The following is a 14,922-nucleotide window of genomic DNA, read 5'->3' as shown; positions in this document are numbered from 1 at the left end:
TCAGTGCGCTTATAGCACCATCTTGAAATTCGGGTTTCGGTCATCGCTGTATCCCACAAAGCGATCGTATACCCCGTTCCGCTTGTCGCGGTTGATCTTGGCACAGTAGAGGACATTTAGCAGAATCCTAGCAGTGTCAGCATTGAATCATCATCCGTAATCGTGATATAGACTCACATAAACCATGCAAACACCAGTAGGCCAAGGATGATGGTGTGTCCTCTATGAAATTGCGGGCCGTCATGAGAAGGATAGTTGAACGCTGTCAGGTAATGTTAGCCTTGGAAATAATCTAATAGGTTTTCTAGGTTTTCTCCGTGCTAGTGAACGTACTCGCAACAAAGCCTCCGCAATTTGCAATTGCCAGCTGCAGCGCCGACGTCGTCGCACGCTTATAGTGACCGGCGGAGTTATTAGACATCCATACTAGTATACAGGGAACGCTGGCGTACTGTCCCGTTGCCATGAGAAAGGTCATGCCGTATTGTACACGAGGGGAATCGATATTAGCAATGACGGCATAGCCAATGATGGCGATGGGGAGGGTGACAAGCATGATGATGCCCCGTAGGTGCAGGCGATCTGAGACAAAGGCCACGAGAACTCGGACGGGTCAGGACGACTGATGGATCTGGTATTTGGAGGCCCCATACCTGTGAGAACGGCTGCAACCGCATAAGGAATCACAGACCACAACTGGACTTCGTTGGCGTCTTTGGCAAATCCAAGATTTTCAATGATGGTCGGCAACTGCGATTGTTAGGCAATGACTTCCACTGGTATGGGAGATGATCAACACACAAAGAGACCGAACGAGTAAAGACCAGACAGGATAGCGAAGTATGCAGTGGCAGAAAGCCAGACCTGCAAATCCAAAACACCTCGTGCTACCTCAGACCACCTGAATGAGTCCTGCTCGCTCGCCAGGGTACTGTTCACATTAGCAAAGGGCGATAGCAGACATCCTCGAACAACGCACCCATCTGGGGCCCTCGGATTGTCTAGCATTAAACGCGCGCGTCCAAACTCTTTCTCGTCGGCGGTCAAGAATGAGGCAGACTCCAGCGTGTTAGGGAGGACGATGTAACTCAGTACACCGCAGATAAAAGTCTACCAGGATATGAGATCACCAACATCAAATACCTAACTAGTACGTGCATATTCAAGATAGCGTCATAACTTACCAGCAGTCCTTCAATAATGAAAATCCACCGCCAGCCTTCTAAACCTCCTCGTGGGCCAATTTCGGCCAATCCACGAGCGAGAAGTCCTACTCAGAAGGTGAAGTGAGTATAGATCAAGCGACAAGCAGAAGCCGGCAGGCCTAGCTTACCGCCAAAGGCTCCCGACAACGATGCAGCTGTATAAAAGAGGCCGATTCGCAACGCCAAGTCACCCCGCCTATAGAAAGTCGACAGGTATAGCACCTGCCGATCGTCAGAGAAGCCCATACTTCCGCTGTTAGAAAGGTACACACCATTCCTGGCAGTAGGCCACCCTCCGCAATGCCCAAAATGGCACGCACTGCCACGAATTCGGCGTAGTTCTTCACAAATCCGAGGCACATCGTGATGATTCCCCAAACGGCGGTCAAAAGGGGCAGCCATATTTTGGGAGACGCCTTCTTGAGTACCAGATTACTCGGTAGCTCACTGGGTAGATTGTTTAGCCGTGAATTGTCACTTTGCTCTGTAGATTCAAGCACCCACCTGCAGATATAAGTTAGATAAAACACGGTCAGACCGATGTCGTACTGGTGATCCGTGATACGGATGTCCTTCTCCAGTCCGATAATCTTGGCGTTTCCGACATTGGTGCGATCAAGGAATGAACAGAGAAAGAGCACAGCTAGCATGGGCAAAGTCCTAGGTGCCGTGTAGTGTGAGCAACTTGTTCCATCTATTGAATTTGCAATTGGGGGGAAGGGGAAAAATGTGTCACACACCACAGATCGAGCTTCAGCAGAATGCGACGCGTCAATTCCTGCTGATGAGCCTCGTCGCCGAAGCGACTGAGTGTGCCCTGCTTGGCGTCCTCGAGCTGCAGAGCCCTAGTCTTGCAACCCATGGCTGACCCACGATGCTTCTTGGCCGGCAGGAGTTGCAGTCGATGCGGAAGAAGAGAGAGCCCAAGAAATAGAAACCCGGCTCGGCACTTACTTCTGCGCCCGAGCTCGCCGTGGCGCTACTTCCCCGCACTTTCCCCGGATTCTGAAAGACTGGGCGATGGATCGCTACAATGATGGAAGATTCTCGCGATCGCATCAAGGTCGCGGGCTATACTTCTGGACCCCGCGCTCAAGATGAAGTGAAGCGGTGCGGTTCTCGAGAGGTGCGGCTCAAGGGATGCCTCATTCCAGCGACCTAGATCGGCCAATCTGGCAGAAGGGAACTTTAATTGAAACCCATCGGAAGGTATACACGACATATTTCAGAAGCAATGCATGAGAGATGAGGGCTGCAACAAGCTTCACCCCCGGAACTTGCGCTGGATGCTTTCCCATCGCCCTCCCGAATGCCCCCATGCGCGCTCGCGCTTGACAGAGCCCTCGCTCGTCCTTGGAAATCCGCAATTATGTCGTCTTGATCGAGTCCTAGAATGTCTGATCTTCGTCTTCCCTCGAATGCGATCCCTTGTTGGCGATGGAGGTCTGCGCCGTCGACTTGGTTTCGGAATGCAAATCACTGTCTGTGGTAGACGATTTCTGCGCGGTCAGCGTCTTCTCGGACCGTGTATCGCAATCCATTCTGTTTTCATTGGAAAGCTTGTTCTCCAAGGCAAGCGTCTGCTGCTCTCTTTCATGGCGTTGGCGCTCCAGTCCACGCCGGGCAGCACCTTCGATGGTGCGTTCGCCGATCATGCTGGTTCCCGCTGGGCCGGGGGCGAGCATGGTACGATCGAACATGGTGACGTGTTGGGTGTGATATCTGGGTGCTGTAGATGAAGCGATGTAGAATCTTGGATGGAACAAGGAGTAGTTGGATGAGTTGGGTTCGGTTCGATGTCGGGGTCGATTATGTATAAACCAACTGCCCCCGAAGATCCCGATTCCAATGTACAACCGCAACACACGTCGCCAAGAGACTGATGACGTCCGCCGAGAAGTTCGTTAAGTGACTGCGCCCCGCAACCGAGGAGTATCGAAGATGGTCCGTAAAATCATTGTTTCTATAGAGCGTACGATCGTCTCCGGGGCCAAACCAGGGTCCAGCAGCAAGGCTACACCCTCGCCACCGGCCCACATCGAATCCACCAGTGGAAACAAGCATTAGAACTATGAATTCTTGGGATGGCCTCCGCTGGAGACTGCTTGACGACCCAATTATGTATACAAATACAGAAAGCACAGATTAAAGTCCGAAATCTGTATTAGCAAAATCCAGCCAATCCCAACTGAGCATATCGTCCAAGGGCACATCGGGGATCGATGCGCCAAAGGCGCTGCCTGCGCGATTAACCGCATCGACAATCTGATTGTCTGACATGGCCGAGAACTGCAGAGGTTCCGTCCAAAGATCCATTGGGGGAAGTGTTGGTTGTGTCGCAGGTAGAGCGCGCCCCTGTTCACCCAGGCATACCGGCGGCAGGACTGGGTCGGGAAGGGTGAGTGGTCGCGGAAGATGCGAGTAAGGTACAGCTGGTCCCCGGCGGATCAATTCGCGTAGGAACCGTCCGTACAGTACAGAAGCTCCGTTCCGATGCCTTGGGGTTGCCCCAATCCGTTCCAGAACACCGGCGGTCTCTTCGATGAGAGTGCGGACGCTAGGAGCTAAGCTGGACCGGCTGTCGCCAGATGTGGCGCTGAGGCTGAGTGCAGAGCACGCTGCAAAGGAAATCATGATGACGGTGTTGTTCGGCATGGACTTAAGTCGGGACTCGCCTTGGATGGCGGCTCGAAGCACATTTAATGCAGACGACAGCCCAGCTGCACGGAAGAAGCGCTTCACTTCGAGCGGCGCGGTGGGATGGTTGATGACACCGCCATAGGTTGATAATTGAGTATGCGTCACCAGGATCTCAACATAAGGAGGAAGAGAATGTGCTGTTCATCGTAAGCTAGTATCTTAAATGACGATGTGTGAAGGCTGGTCATAACTTACATCCACCTTCGCTGATCGCCAATGCCCACATTGCATACCAATGCTCATAAAATCTTTCGATCGTCGTTTTTATTCTAGGGCGATTTCAGCAAAGAGGGGCCTCGTTCTCGTTTTTGTTCTGGTTTTCTTTCAGATAAACATACGACTGTGCAACCTCAGATCCAGTGTCCACGATCCGATGACTATCGCAGCTCGACTTGACCTTTCTGAAGAGCTCATCCTGTTGCCATTAGTATCGAAGCATGGTGTCAAGATTGGGTACATACCAAATCTCTGCGCAGAACGGCCATGGAGTTCATGGGTCCATCACGCCGGTCCGCAATGTCCGACCTGTGCCAGGCATCGCAGTTCATGATCAGCGCGGTTGGGGGGACGGTATAGCTTCTTCCCCGAGCGAGACAGACTCTGCAACAGCCCATTAGTGCAAGACAAGAAAACCAGGAGTCAACCACGCATACCCTCTTTCAACCACGAACAACGCAATCCACGTCCTCTCCCGCCGTCGTAGTAATCGACGCCCCCAGTCAGAGCTTGGGTCGACATCATCAAACCCATCCATATGCAACGCTCGCTTTCCGTCGATGCAGTCAGCTTTCGCAAGGCGGGTCAAAAGACCATGATCAAAGCTTGAAGATGGCGTGATGATTTTGTTAAGAGATAAATCAAGTGCTACTGTAAGGGCCATAGCAATATATGAGCATGTATCATCATCACCTAGTCGTTCCCCGGGCGGCATCCATGGCACGTTCACCATAAACGCCAGAACGATCTCCACAGATCTATGACGGTGTGTCATAATCCGGTTGCCGAGCCACTTGCAATGCCTGGACAATCGCTTTGATAATGCCTCCGCAGAGGGCAAGAAGAGAGCCGCGGCGGCCATGATCGAAGTAAACAAAAAAGCAGATTGGGCGCGCACGAAGCTTGGAGTATGCACCAACGGATCGAGACCCCATCTCGTATGTGCAAGATTATGGTAAAAACTGCAGAGCTATTCGTTAGACAATTGGTTCGACCAGCTCTGGTAGGCTCCGCAGACTTACAAGGAAAACAGTGACTCCGACTCGTCAAAGGTGACCAGCCCCAAGTCCACCGGGTCCAACTCAGGACCAGCATCCAAGTTGGCCTTTGCAGGGACGAAGAAGGACTTTGCGCCCGAGTCAACAAGGCTGCCACTCTCCGGCGGCAGTATTGACGGCGCTGCTACCAGAGGTGGCGGGGACTTGGGTCTATGCCGCAGCCCCGTAGGTGAGAGCTGCAGGTCTGATGCGCGTGCCAGTAATTGAAGCGGGTTTTCTGCATCATCGAGTGCCAGACTCTCATCTGCATTCGTGTTGCGTGGAGAGGGGAATTCCCGCACCCGTTCACCACCATCAGACAACGCATCAGATTCACTCTGTAGCTGGCCCTGGAGGCGACTCAGTAACTCCTGCAACCCCGTGATGGCTTTCTGGGCATCATCCGGCCCTGACGAGTTGATCTTTGGTCGCTTGATCGCTTGCTCAATTTGATGGATCGCCTTTTCCAGGCCTTTGCGTTTACTGGAGGAGAATCAATCAGCCCGGGCGCAGCTACTCCATCTCTCAGGGTAAGCTCACTTCTTCACCCCCTTCTGTCTCCCCAGATGATGGCTTGGTACGATGCAGTCCGCATTGCTCTGTGTGCACTTCTCGCAACGTGCATACCCCGCCGGTCGATTGCAGCGGATCTTGCTGCGCCGACAGTTAAGACACGCCGGCTGCTTGCCATGTTGACCGGCCCCGGAACCAGAATTCGAATGTGTCGAACTCGCCACCGACCGGGCCTCCGCCTCCATGAGTATGCTGCTGTTGAGTGTTCGTCAGGTGTCGTACCGTCACCCATCCGTGTGTGCTTCAACTCCACGACCGGGTACGTCACCCAATCGGACACACCTGGCCAATTGATATGCTCGTGGAAGCAGAAATCCTCCGCCCTTCAACCAGCCCAGCCGGGCTAGCTCAATCGGTAGAGCGTGAGACTCTTAATCTCAAGGCTGCGGGTTCGACCCCCGCGTTCGGCTTTTTTTTCTTTTTTTTCATTCATTCCCCGATGTTCTTTTATCTATCTCACTCAATGAGAGAGAGATATAGTGCCGTTCCGTCCTATTGTAAATAAAGATCGGACTTGTTGTCCTTTTTCTTTAACGCGATGTTACACTTTGCAATTCCATGCATGGATTTGCGGTTCGAAACGGAATAGACGCAACACGCATCTAAGTAGGGTAGAGAGGTAGAATATAAATATGTCCGTGAATATATACATACACTATTATCATTCTAAGATAGCTAGCTACCCTGACTTCGATAGCCAGAAATCCTACTACATACAGGGACTGGGTCGTCCTATTATTCAGAGAAACAAGGATCAAACTACTCGGGTGATCTTGGTCGGTTGGTCGGCTGGCCTCGCGTGGACACCGTATCAACGTCCCACGTTGAAACCTACGGAGAACAGGAAAAGGACGACAGTATCCGACGCCTCAAAGGAGGAAAAGAAATCACCTACGTGACCGTTTGTGTCATCTGGTGCGGGGCCAAAGAATTAATAATTAGGAAAGTGGTGGTAAGGTATTCTATCTCCAGGTCATAAACAGACGTGACAGAGCAGGACCAATCCTGCACCATATCTACAACGAGCGGCTTGACATTGACTTCCTCGCACTTATTCCCACCCCCCAACGAGTTCACTTCACAAATTTCCTACCACATCGGCCAACGCTTCAGTGTGCCCGGCCAACGTCTTCGTCCTGGCCATTGGTCAACGCACCAGAAGCCTCAGGAGTTGCGGTATTGTGCTGATGCGGCGCCTCGGTAGAGGCATGCTGCTCACCAGAGGCCTCTCCGACCTCCGGGTCGACATCCCGCTCCGCCGAGGCCGCCCGGGACCCCTGCACGCCAGTTTCCGCCATCGCCGGCTGATCGGGACTGATCAAGGGCTGGCCCGGATTCTTGCCGGGCCGCTTGCTCGCCTGGACGCGCGCAGGGGCGGGGCCCAGCATAGGTGGGTACTTATAGCGGAAGCCCCAGACGAAGAACAGACGCAACTTTGTCCAGAAGCTCATGTCGTTCCACTTCTGCTTGAGCTCGGCGGCATCGGCGGCATTGCGGGCCCGGTAGCCCTTGCGGAAGAAGCAGAGCAGGAAGAGTGTCATTGGGAGGACAAGAAGCGACCAGCACACGGGCAATCCGCGGCGTGTCTGCCAGCCCGTCATGAGGCGGCGGAAGCGAACCCAGGCTTCGATGAAGCCCAGGATCAGCCAGATTCCGATCCAGCCAAACAACAGAATCATGGTCAGCGCGAAGGGCGAGATGCCCATCCAATAGGAGTCGAAGAACCAGTTGTCCTCGTCGTCGTCGTAATAGTCATCGTAGTACCCGCTCCTACTACTACCAGTATACTGACAACTGGAGCCTGAGTACAGCGTTGACGGGTAGTTGTACTCGCTGAGGGAGCTCAACGAGGCACTGGGGACTTGGGTTGGGTCAACCCAGACGTACTCGACAGTGACGGTGGTCGGGCGGAAAGCCTCGGACTGGTCGACGGAGAGAGAGGTTGACACGGCTGTCTTGGGGAGCAGTGACCGCACCACGTTGGGCGGGTGGACCGTGGCTGCAGTCGTGGTGGTCCACTGCGTCGAGCAGCCAGATGGGGCTGAGTAAGTCAGGTTCACGACATACACCGTCGAGTGGGTGTAGTCATCCGCGCTGTCAACATCGTTATAGTTGTCGTCGTCGTCGTCGTCAGTGTCCCCGAAATAATCATTGTCGTCGTCCTCGGCGGAGTGGCCCACGCCGGTAGGATACAACTTCTGGATGACAGTTACATCGGAGTAGTACGAATCGGTGGAAGTGATGGTGGAAACGGCCTCGGGCAGCGAGGTCACAGTAGGCGTGATCTCTTCGATGGAGGTAGTGACGATGGCGGCCGAGGTCTCCCAGTAGTATGGATCATTGGTGACCGGCACTTCTTCATAAAATTCGGTCACGATCCAGGGCCGAGCCAAAACGAATGGAATCAGATAGGCATAGGTCAAAACGAGCGACGTGAAATTGAAAAACGAGCGTGTAGGCGCCATGGCGAATGGCCCTGTTGATTCTTTTTTCCCCGTGAGAAACGGGGCGCCATGGGGCTCTCTGGCTCTATTTGAAGGAAAAATTGCCAGCGCCTCCAACTTGCACGCTAGCGCTTCCCATGACTCCTCTAGCCTGGTTGAGACCCTTTTTCACAGGACCCTATCTTGGGGGCGACAATAGCCGCATGGCCCGAAAGGGCAAAAGTGCCAACTCGGTCCAGAACTAAGGCCGGCGAGCGCGGATGTGATTGGCTCGCCTCGTATTCAGGGTCGGACGGTCTTGCCCGTTAGCGTCGGTCAACCGATGCCACATTCACGAGTCTCGCTACGAATGTATAGTAGTAGTCGGTCGGTGCTAGCGGTGCTGTCTTTACCAGGTGGCGTTGGGTTCCTTTTGCCATAGCCACTTGAGACTGGTATCTGTAGAGTCGATCGAGAAGATGGCCGTGGAAGTCATCATTTCCGGGTGATATCTGTTCTAGCCAAGTCGTGGACCCTTAATCTTAAAACGTAGACGCCCAAATGGCCCCCGGCGTTCAAGCGTGAGCGACTACCAAAGACACCGGCGCTGTTAGCCAGGTTTTCTCCTCTTGGCATTTACTCATGCCTGCTAGCGTTACATAGGCCACACTAACGATAATAATCAGGGTGAATGATGTTTTCAATGAGCAGGGCACTCCTAGGCCAACCAAGGATGCTCAATCAAGACAGCAAGGTAGGAGGAACCCAACAACGGGAGATACAGAAACGAAACATGAAAAGCATTCTCTAGGTCACAAAAGGGGCGTAACTTCGTAACAGACGATATTGCTGTGGCAAGGGTCGGCCATGTCCCAGACAAGAACTGCGAGTTATCCCGAGTCCTCAATATATGATAAGCCAATGCAAGCATGCAGGGCAGGGCGCCTCGTACTCCTCCAGTCCAGGACTCGCTAGTTAGCAGCCCGCAACGCCCGCAGGCGCGCGCCCAGCCCATCCTCGACGTCCGCATCCGCCTTCACACTCTGCTGCGGCTGCGCCTCTTTCACCTCATTCTCAGGTGCCTTGTCTGCCTCCAGCGCAAGACGCATATCCACGCCCGCATCATCTGCCAACTGTTCCATCATCCGATCGACCTCGGTCTCCCCCTCTGCTCCATACTCCTGCATTGACACACCCTGCGCCACATCCTCAATCGCACTGCTGGCAATCTTAAAGTCCTCCGACCGCGCCAGGAAGTTGTTTGCATGCGACACCAGGTGCTCTAAATTGACGCTCCTCGAGGCCGCATCGAGCCCCCGCGACGCCAGCGCGAGCGTGCGGGATGTGTCGCGCGTGCTCTGCGCGGCTTTCAGTTCGTTTATGATCACGTCGGCCCGCGCAGCTTCGGATTTCAGCGTCACTTGGCGCCGCTTTTCGCGGACCGCGGAGGCCGCGTGGATGCGGGCGATTTGAAATTCGCGGTTCTTCATCGCCTTGTCGGCTTTGGCTTTCTCTGATTTGAAGGTCGCTTCAGCGCGGGCAGCCTCCTTCTTGAGGCGGTTGGAGTGAAGCTGATCATAGTAATCAGAGGATCGTCTTGAAAATTGCTGAGATCGTGTGCTTGGGGAGCGTGGAAGGGGAGGCGGAGCAATGCGATGCGGGGAGAGAAGTCAACAGGCCGTCGCACTCACCTTTACATTTGTACGGGCTTCGAAGATAGGATCTTTGCGGACCATGACGTCGGTAGCAACTGGGCAACGGCGATCAAGTAGAGTGTAAGGACGTAAGGAGAGGCTGGAGAGGGATCAAGAGAAGGCCGAGCGGGGAGGATGAATGGAAATTGGATGGCGCGTGGCAAACGTCACTGACCGCATTCGGTGCATTCTTTAGCGTCGCTCTATTTTAGGCGCATCGAATTACATATCCAGACTCCATGGGGCATGAGATCTTGGTCGGACCGAAAATACCTGAACTAGATCAAGTTGGACAGGCAGCGAGATTGGCACATCCGCGGCTGCACCGGGAGGCAACTACGCGTTGGATACTACGACAAGGATCCCCACGCAACCCTGGGAAGTAGATCGATCGATGCTTTCTCAACTCACCCCCCATTACATTTAGAGAAGATCGGGTCAAAGGAGAGGGGAAAATTCAGAATCAGCCAGTCAATTTAATTTTGTGAGGCGTGATGAATGCAAGATACTAATGTACAGTCAGAACCAAAAGCCAACCCTCATAGTTGCTTGCCCATGAGCAGAGACGTCAGGGTCTCGCTCGTGCTTGTAGAACTCCGTGGACTCCGATAAACCATCTTTGCGTAACTACGTCGCCGACCGGATTTCGTAGGGGATACCCGCCGCTGCCGTTTCGAGTGGCTGAGGCTATCAATTGCCCAGACCATGGTCAACAACGACTCCCACCGCAGTCGGCCCTCCGGGGCGTCGGCCGACGCGGTCTGAAGGGAGAACTGCTCACTAACCGCTAGCTGCAATGCTCTGCCCGTCGCATCGCGAAGTGGACGCGCCAAGGCTGGGCTGCACGCTAGCAGTCGGGTGAGCAGTCTCATCCGAAAGACCGGCCGGGTCGACGCCTTCGAGGGCGACAGACTCGGGGTCGAAATCAACCAAAGAATCAAAGGGAAATGCTGATAGATCTCCTCCGTCGAGAACGCCAAAGGCAAACCCGTCTTCAGGGAAAGAAGAATTTGATTCAGCGGGTGAATCACCGTTGAATAGGCGGTGGAAGTCATCGTCAGAAAGAGGAGCTGCAACGTCACTTGCAGCTGGAGGCTCGTCGCCCGATCCGAGATCGAAGAGAGGGAGCGCACTGCCCGCTCCTTCGAGGCCAGTGACGGACACTGCAGGTCGCACAACACCGCTGCAGGATGTTGTGTCACGTCAGAGGCCTCAGCCAGAGTGGACGGCTTGAGGGTAGGGGAGTAGTCGGTGGTGGAGGGGGTGGGGAAAGGGATGCGCTCCATGGGGAGTTCATCGCCTTCTTGCTTGAACAAGGTCGGAGTGAGTGTGGGGGATTCGGTGACCGGAGTGCCAGCCTTGGGGGTGGTGCTGCGCGATCCGCGCACCTCGGCGGACAGCTGGGCCACTTGTTGGGAGAGGCGGTTGTTCTCTGCCTCCATCTGGGTGAGACGCTGGAGCAGGAACTGGTTCTGCTGCGCCATACGAATCTTTTCGGTCTCCAGCTTCTCCATTTCGAGCCTCTTGCGTTCGCGCGAGGTCTGAGCGGCAGCCCGGTTTCGGAGAACTCGCTCGATGCGACGTTGTTCTTTCTCGTCGTCGGTCTTCGCTCGTTTTCTATTCCACGCGAGGGGTCATCAGCCACGGGGTGTCTTCGGGCGGAAAGGAGAGCATAACTGCATCAGGGGGCATACCGTGGAGGCAAGTTGGTCTTGGGGACGGGGAGTTCCTGGCCCCATGACTTTCTCTTCTTTGCCGGCTTCTTCTCATCTTCCTCCTGGGGGATCTCATCCACGGGCTCGGGTGAGTCCAAGGATGTGTCGGCGGGAGAGACCGTCAAGATGTCGGGAGAGGGAGATGCGGACATAGCGTCCATAGGATTGATGGTGTCGGCCATGATCTCTCGTGGATAGCCGGTGCCGTTGTGTGATGAGGGCGGACGATGAAAGACGAGTCAACCCTGGAGATCTGAAGTACACAGGCTCAAGGCCACGTTGGCATCACGGACAGACACCGGAGATCTTCGATCGTCCGGGGAAGGAGTGAGTCAGCGAGGGCACAGGAGAGAAGAGGCCAGGCTGGTCTTGCTGGAATCAAGCCAACGGCGGGAAGATGGCAGGTTTAAGTAGAGGCCAGCGTGGTCTCAGTTCGGGGGCGCCGGGGCCCGTGGGACAGGAGACGGAAGAAGATGGAACCGAGTGGTGACTGCCCGGTGACCGGTGGTAACGGGGCCGGAATACCTGGCCTCGGTATGGGAGAATGCAGGAGCAGCCAGGTACCCGCCCCCAATCCGCGTCAGCCCCAAGCTGCGGCTGGGCGTAAATGACGGTAAATGACCTAGGGCCCCCCTGCGCCCCTGGATTCCACGGTGGTTTCAGCTCGCGCAAATTGCTATGAATAGTCGAGACGAGACTCTTCCCTTTTCTAACTGCTTCGCCCCAAGGCCCCCACTGCCAGCCTTCTGTACATGTACTGTACTACACTGACTACTCTATCCCGTCTGCCAATCCCCGGGAGATCCTCCCTATACTACTTTACTATGTATACTATACTGCTAGGTGAGAACAAGGCTCCGGGCTGACGACCCCATTCTAGGCATCCCAGGCATCCCATCCCATATGCAACAGCGGATGTAAATAATTGATGTGTCTCCCTAGACATTCCATAGCCTGGTGTATACACATCTCATTATTATCATGTATCCAGGCCCCTCCGTCATGAGTCGCTGGAACAAGTGGATCCGGCGTGCGCATCTCCTGAAAGTCTAGATGGTGATGGAGCAGTCTCCGCCATCTGCTCCTTGTGGTTAGTTTCCAAGCGTTGCCCATCGCCACCAACAGTTTGCTGTGCGTGTTCTCCTGAATGCTGCATTGACGGGTGGGTTTGAGTCCTAAAGTCAATGCAGGTATATACTTCCCATGTAATATATTGATCCCGTTGTACCAATGGAGCCTCCAAATTGGTAAAGAAAGGGGGAGTGGAGGGGGGCTTCATCCCACCAAAGGGAGTCAAAGGACGCAGCGGTGCGATTAAGGAGAGGCGAACACATCCACTACATTGAAGTGTACATACTAGTTACATATATAGTAGGTAAATGCAGCAGATCGGCGTTTCAGTCCTGATTAGCCTAAATCTAGTTACCTACTACACATCTACGTAGGTTTGTATTATTACTTGCCAGGTATGATCGATCCCTTTGCCCACGATGTAAAGAGAAAAGGAGTTGCTGCGCGAAAATTCGAATCTTAAGTATCTACTCAATATGGACAGAGCACAAAGGCATTGCCGGTAGCGGCAACACTACTACATATGGTGACAATAGCGGATGAGCCATTTACTTTTCTTGATGTTCCTGCATCGGCGATGCAAGAGTCGATCATCCCGTCGATCAACTCCACCGGCCAGGTACCAGGATTGAGCCTGCAGATTGACAGTCATGGAGGGGCAATGGAAGGGGCAAAATTATGCTCAGGGGTTGGCGAAGTAAATGGAAAGTACTCCGTTCTTTATTCAATGTGGACTTGCGAGGGTAAATTCTTCCATCCCCCAAAGCATGGACTCCGTGGAGTACTCTAAGTATTATTGTATTGTGCAGAATCACAGAAGGGCGAATCCAGTCCGCCTTGAGTTCCCCCCATAATAATGGATGATTTTGGCTAGACCGGTCACTTGCAGATATTGATTATTATGGAGTTCCACTTATCGCCAGGAGAGATGCCCATCGAATTATCTCTATACTAAGTACATATACGCATACCTCGCACTTGCGCTAGCTTGGGGATTAAGGAACAAGAAAACACGGACTGGGTGACTATAGGCGAATCAGACCCCATCGTCTCAAGAGCACATCCGATCGAACATAAATGCCCCCTTAATAGGGGTATAGGAGGTTGGGAGCTTTATGTGTCCTCAACCTCGGCTCTTATAGTCTCAAACGTTTGTAGGGAAACAAAAGCCCGCAAACGGCGAAGCACTTGCATTTTTCTTTCTCTCTTTTTTTTTCTTTTTCTTTTTTTGCGAATTTACATGATTGCTCCTCGAAAACCATCCCCTACGAGCATGAAAAATCTTAAAACCACCCATCTCTCAGATGCCCAAGGAGCGGATCAATCTTCCTCCATATGCAGGCACAGTAAAAAGGTCCTTTGCCAGAGGACAAAATAGAAACATGGTACAACCGAGCAAATTGGTTGCCAGGCTCTGCGTGCAGAGAATGGACAACCCATCGCTTTGATGGGTGTGGGCGGGGCAGCAGGCCTGGTGTTTTGTAGCCGGATGGAGGGAGTTTAAGCCTCCTGCTCCTGCTCACAATTGTCGACCTCGGCCACTACTTCAGTAGCAGGGCTGGTGGGCTGATCTTCACCAAGATCAGTGGGTTCAGGTTCAGGTTCAGCCTCATTCTTGTTGCGCTTGCGCTTGCGTCCAGCGGTTGACTTCCGAGGCTTCTTGGCCTTGTGGGATCCATCATCTTCCGGAGTGGCGGGGTTGGCACCCGAGTCCTCGCCGTGTGCTTTTTGGAGCTTGCGACGGGCATTCCCGTAAATGGTCTTGGTGCTACCTGAGGTGTAGCCGGCCTTCGAGGCCAGCTTCTCGAAGTCAATCTGTGATGGAAGCCGTCAGTCAGACTCAAAGCGGGTAGTGGGAAGTCACTGCGAAGAATGCTGTATGTCTCAAAGGGTCTTACCTTAGGAGCTTCAGCACAGCAGGCGATACCAAGGATAAGAATGCGGGCCTCAGATGTCGACAGACCCAACACTCCCTCGTTGGAGTTCTTGGGGGACTTTGGGGACTTCTCTGAAGGCATGGCTGGATAAAAATATCGCAATGGATATGGTAGCGTTGATATCTCAAAGGGGACGTGCTGTTGTTTCTGCAGGAAGAAAGAGAATGAGGCGTGAGATGGATGAAGGGCGATGATGAAAGAGAAGGAAAAGAAAGGCAGCAGAGAGACAGAATGGATGCTAGGTGTGAAAGGTGCTTCGTGGGCAGAAAAGAAACGATGGGATGAGGTGTGATTGAGTGAACTGAAGGCACTGAATGCGGTGGCTGTCTTAGATCACCCTGGAACTCTCGA

The 14,922-nt window shown here is 53.6% G+C and overlaps 7 protein-coding genes across 7 annotated transcripts; all 7 read right to left on the bottom strand.

The window, feature by feature from the left end:
* Positions 1-9: 9 nt before the first annotated feature.
* N7459_000792 (uncharacterized protein) lies at positions 10-2,067 on the bottom strand (the record flags this gene model as incomplete). Its single annotated transcript, XM_056939977.1, has 11 exons — positions 10-127; positions 178-262; positions 334-603; positions 654-750; positions 802-931; positions 980-1,110; positions 1,185-1,270; positions 1,334-1,427; positions 1,478-1,652; positions 1,710-1,865; positions 1,946-2,067. The coding sequence occupies 11 exons, from the start codon at positions 2,065-2,067 to the stop codon at positions 10-12; spliced, it is 1,464 nt and encodes a 487-aa protein (XP_056804257.1).
* Positions 2,068-2,593: 526 nt separating this feature from the next.
* N7459_000791 (uncharacterized protein) lies at positions 2,594-2,905 on the bottom strand (the record flags this gene model as incomplete). Its single annotated transcript, XM_056939976.1, has 1 exon — positions 2,594-2,905. The coding sequence occupies one exon, from the start codon at positions 2,903-2,905 to the stop codon at positions 2,594-2,596; it is 312 nt and encodes a 103-aa protein (XP_056804256.1).
* Positions 2,906-3,350: 445 nt separating this feature from the next.
* N7459_000790 (Zn(II)2Cys6 transcription factor) lies at positions 3,351-5,916 on the bottom strand (the record flags this gene model as incomplete). The annotated part of the gene is made up of 7 exons (XM_056939975.1): positions 3,351-4,042; positions 4,101-4,174; positions 4,244-4,320; positions 4,367-4,505; positions 4,559-5,083; positions 5,144-5,641; positions 5,699-5,916. The coding sequence occupies 7 exons, from the start codon at positions 5,914-5,916 to the stop codon at positions 3,351-3,353; spliced, it is 2,223 nt and encodes a 740-aa protein (XP_056804255.1).
* Positions 5,917-6,840: 924 nt separating this feature from the next.
* N7459_000789 (uncharacterized protein) lies at positions 6,841-8,196 on the bottom strand (the record flags this gene model as incomplete). The annotated part of the gene is made up of 1 exon (XM_056939974.1): positions 6,841-8,196. The coding sequence occupies one exon, from the start codon at positions 8,194-8,196 to the stop codon at positions 6,841-6,843; it is 1,356 nt and encodes a 451-aa protein (XP_056804254.1).
* Positions 8,197-9,125: 929 nt separating this feature from the next.
* N7459_000788 (putative SNF7 family protein Fti1/Did2) lies at positions 9,126-9,890 on the bottom strand (the record flags this gene model as incomplete). The annotated part of the gene is made up of 2 exons (XM_056939973.1): positions 9,126-9,725; positions 9,846-9,890. The coding sequence occupies 2 exons, from the start codon at positions 9,888-9,890 to the stop codon at positions 9,126-9,128; spliced, it is 645 nt and encodes a 214-aa protein (XP_056804253.1).
* A 497-nt stretch (positions 9,891-10,387) lies between these two features.
* hacA (transcription factor HAC1) lies at positions 10,388-11,745 on the bottom strand (the record flags this gene model as incomplete). Its single annotated transcript, XM_056939972.1, has 2 exons — positions 10,388-11,465; positions 11,543-11,745. The coding sequence occupies 2 exons, from the start codon at positions 11,743-11,745 to the stop codon at positions 10,388-10,390; spliced, it is 1,281 nt and encodes a 426-aa protein (XP_056804252.1).
* Positions 11,746-14,134: 2,389 nt separating this feature from the next.
* N7459_000786 (putative histone h1.3.) lies at positions 14,135-14,652 on the bottom strand (the record flags this gene model as incomplete). Its single annotated transcript, XM_056939971.1, has 2 exons — positions 14,135-14,449; positions 14,533-14,652. 2 exons carry the CDS (start codon positions 14,650-14,652, stop codon positions 14,135-14,137), a joined length of 435 nt encoding a protein of 144 aa, XP_056804251.1.
* Positions 14,653-14,922: the final 270 nt, after the last annotated feature.

The sequence above is a fragment of the Penicillium hispanicum genome (assembly GCF_028827665.1).
Source record: "Penicillium hispanicum strain IBT 35686 chromosome Unknown utg000001l_segment0_segment0, whole genome shotgun sequence".
Taxonomy (NCBI): domain Eukaryota; kingdom Fungi; phylum Ascomycota; class Eurotiomycetes; order Eurotiales; family Aspergillaceae; genus Penicillium; species Penicillium hispanicum.
The sequence above is the reverse complement of the archived record's forward strand: the minus strand, read 5'-3'. Positions and strand labels throughout refer to the sequence as shown.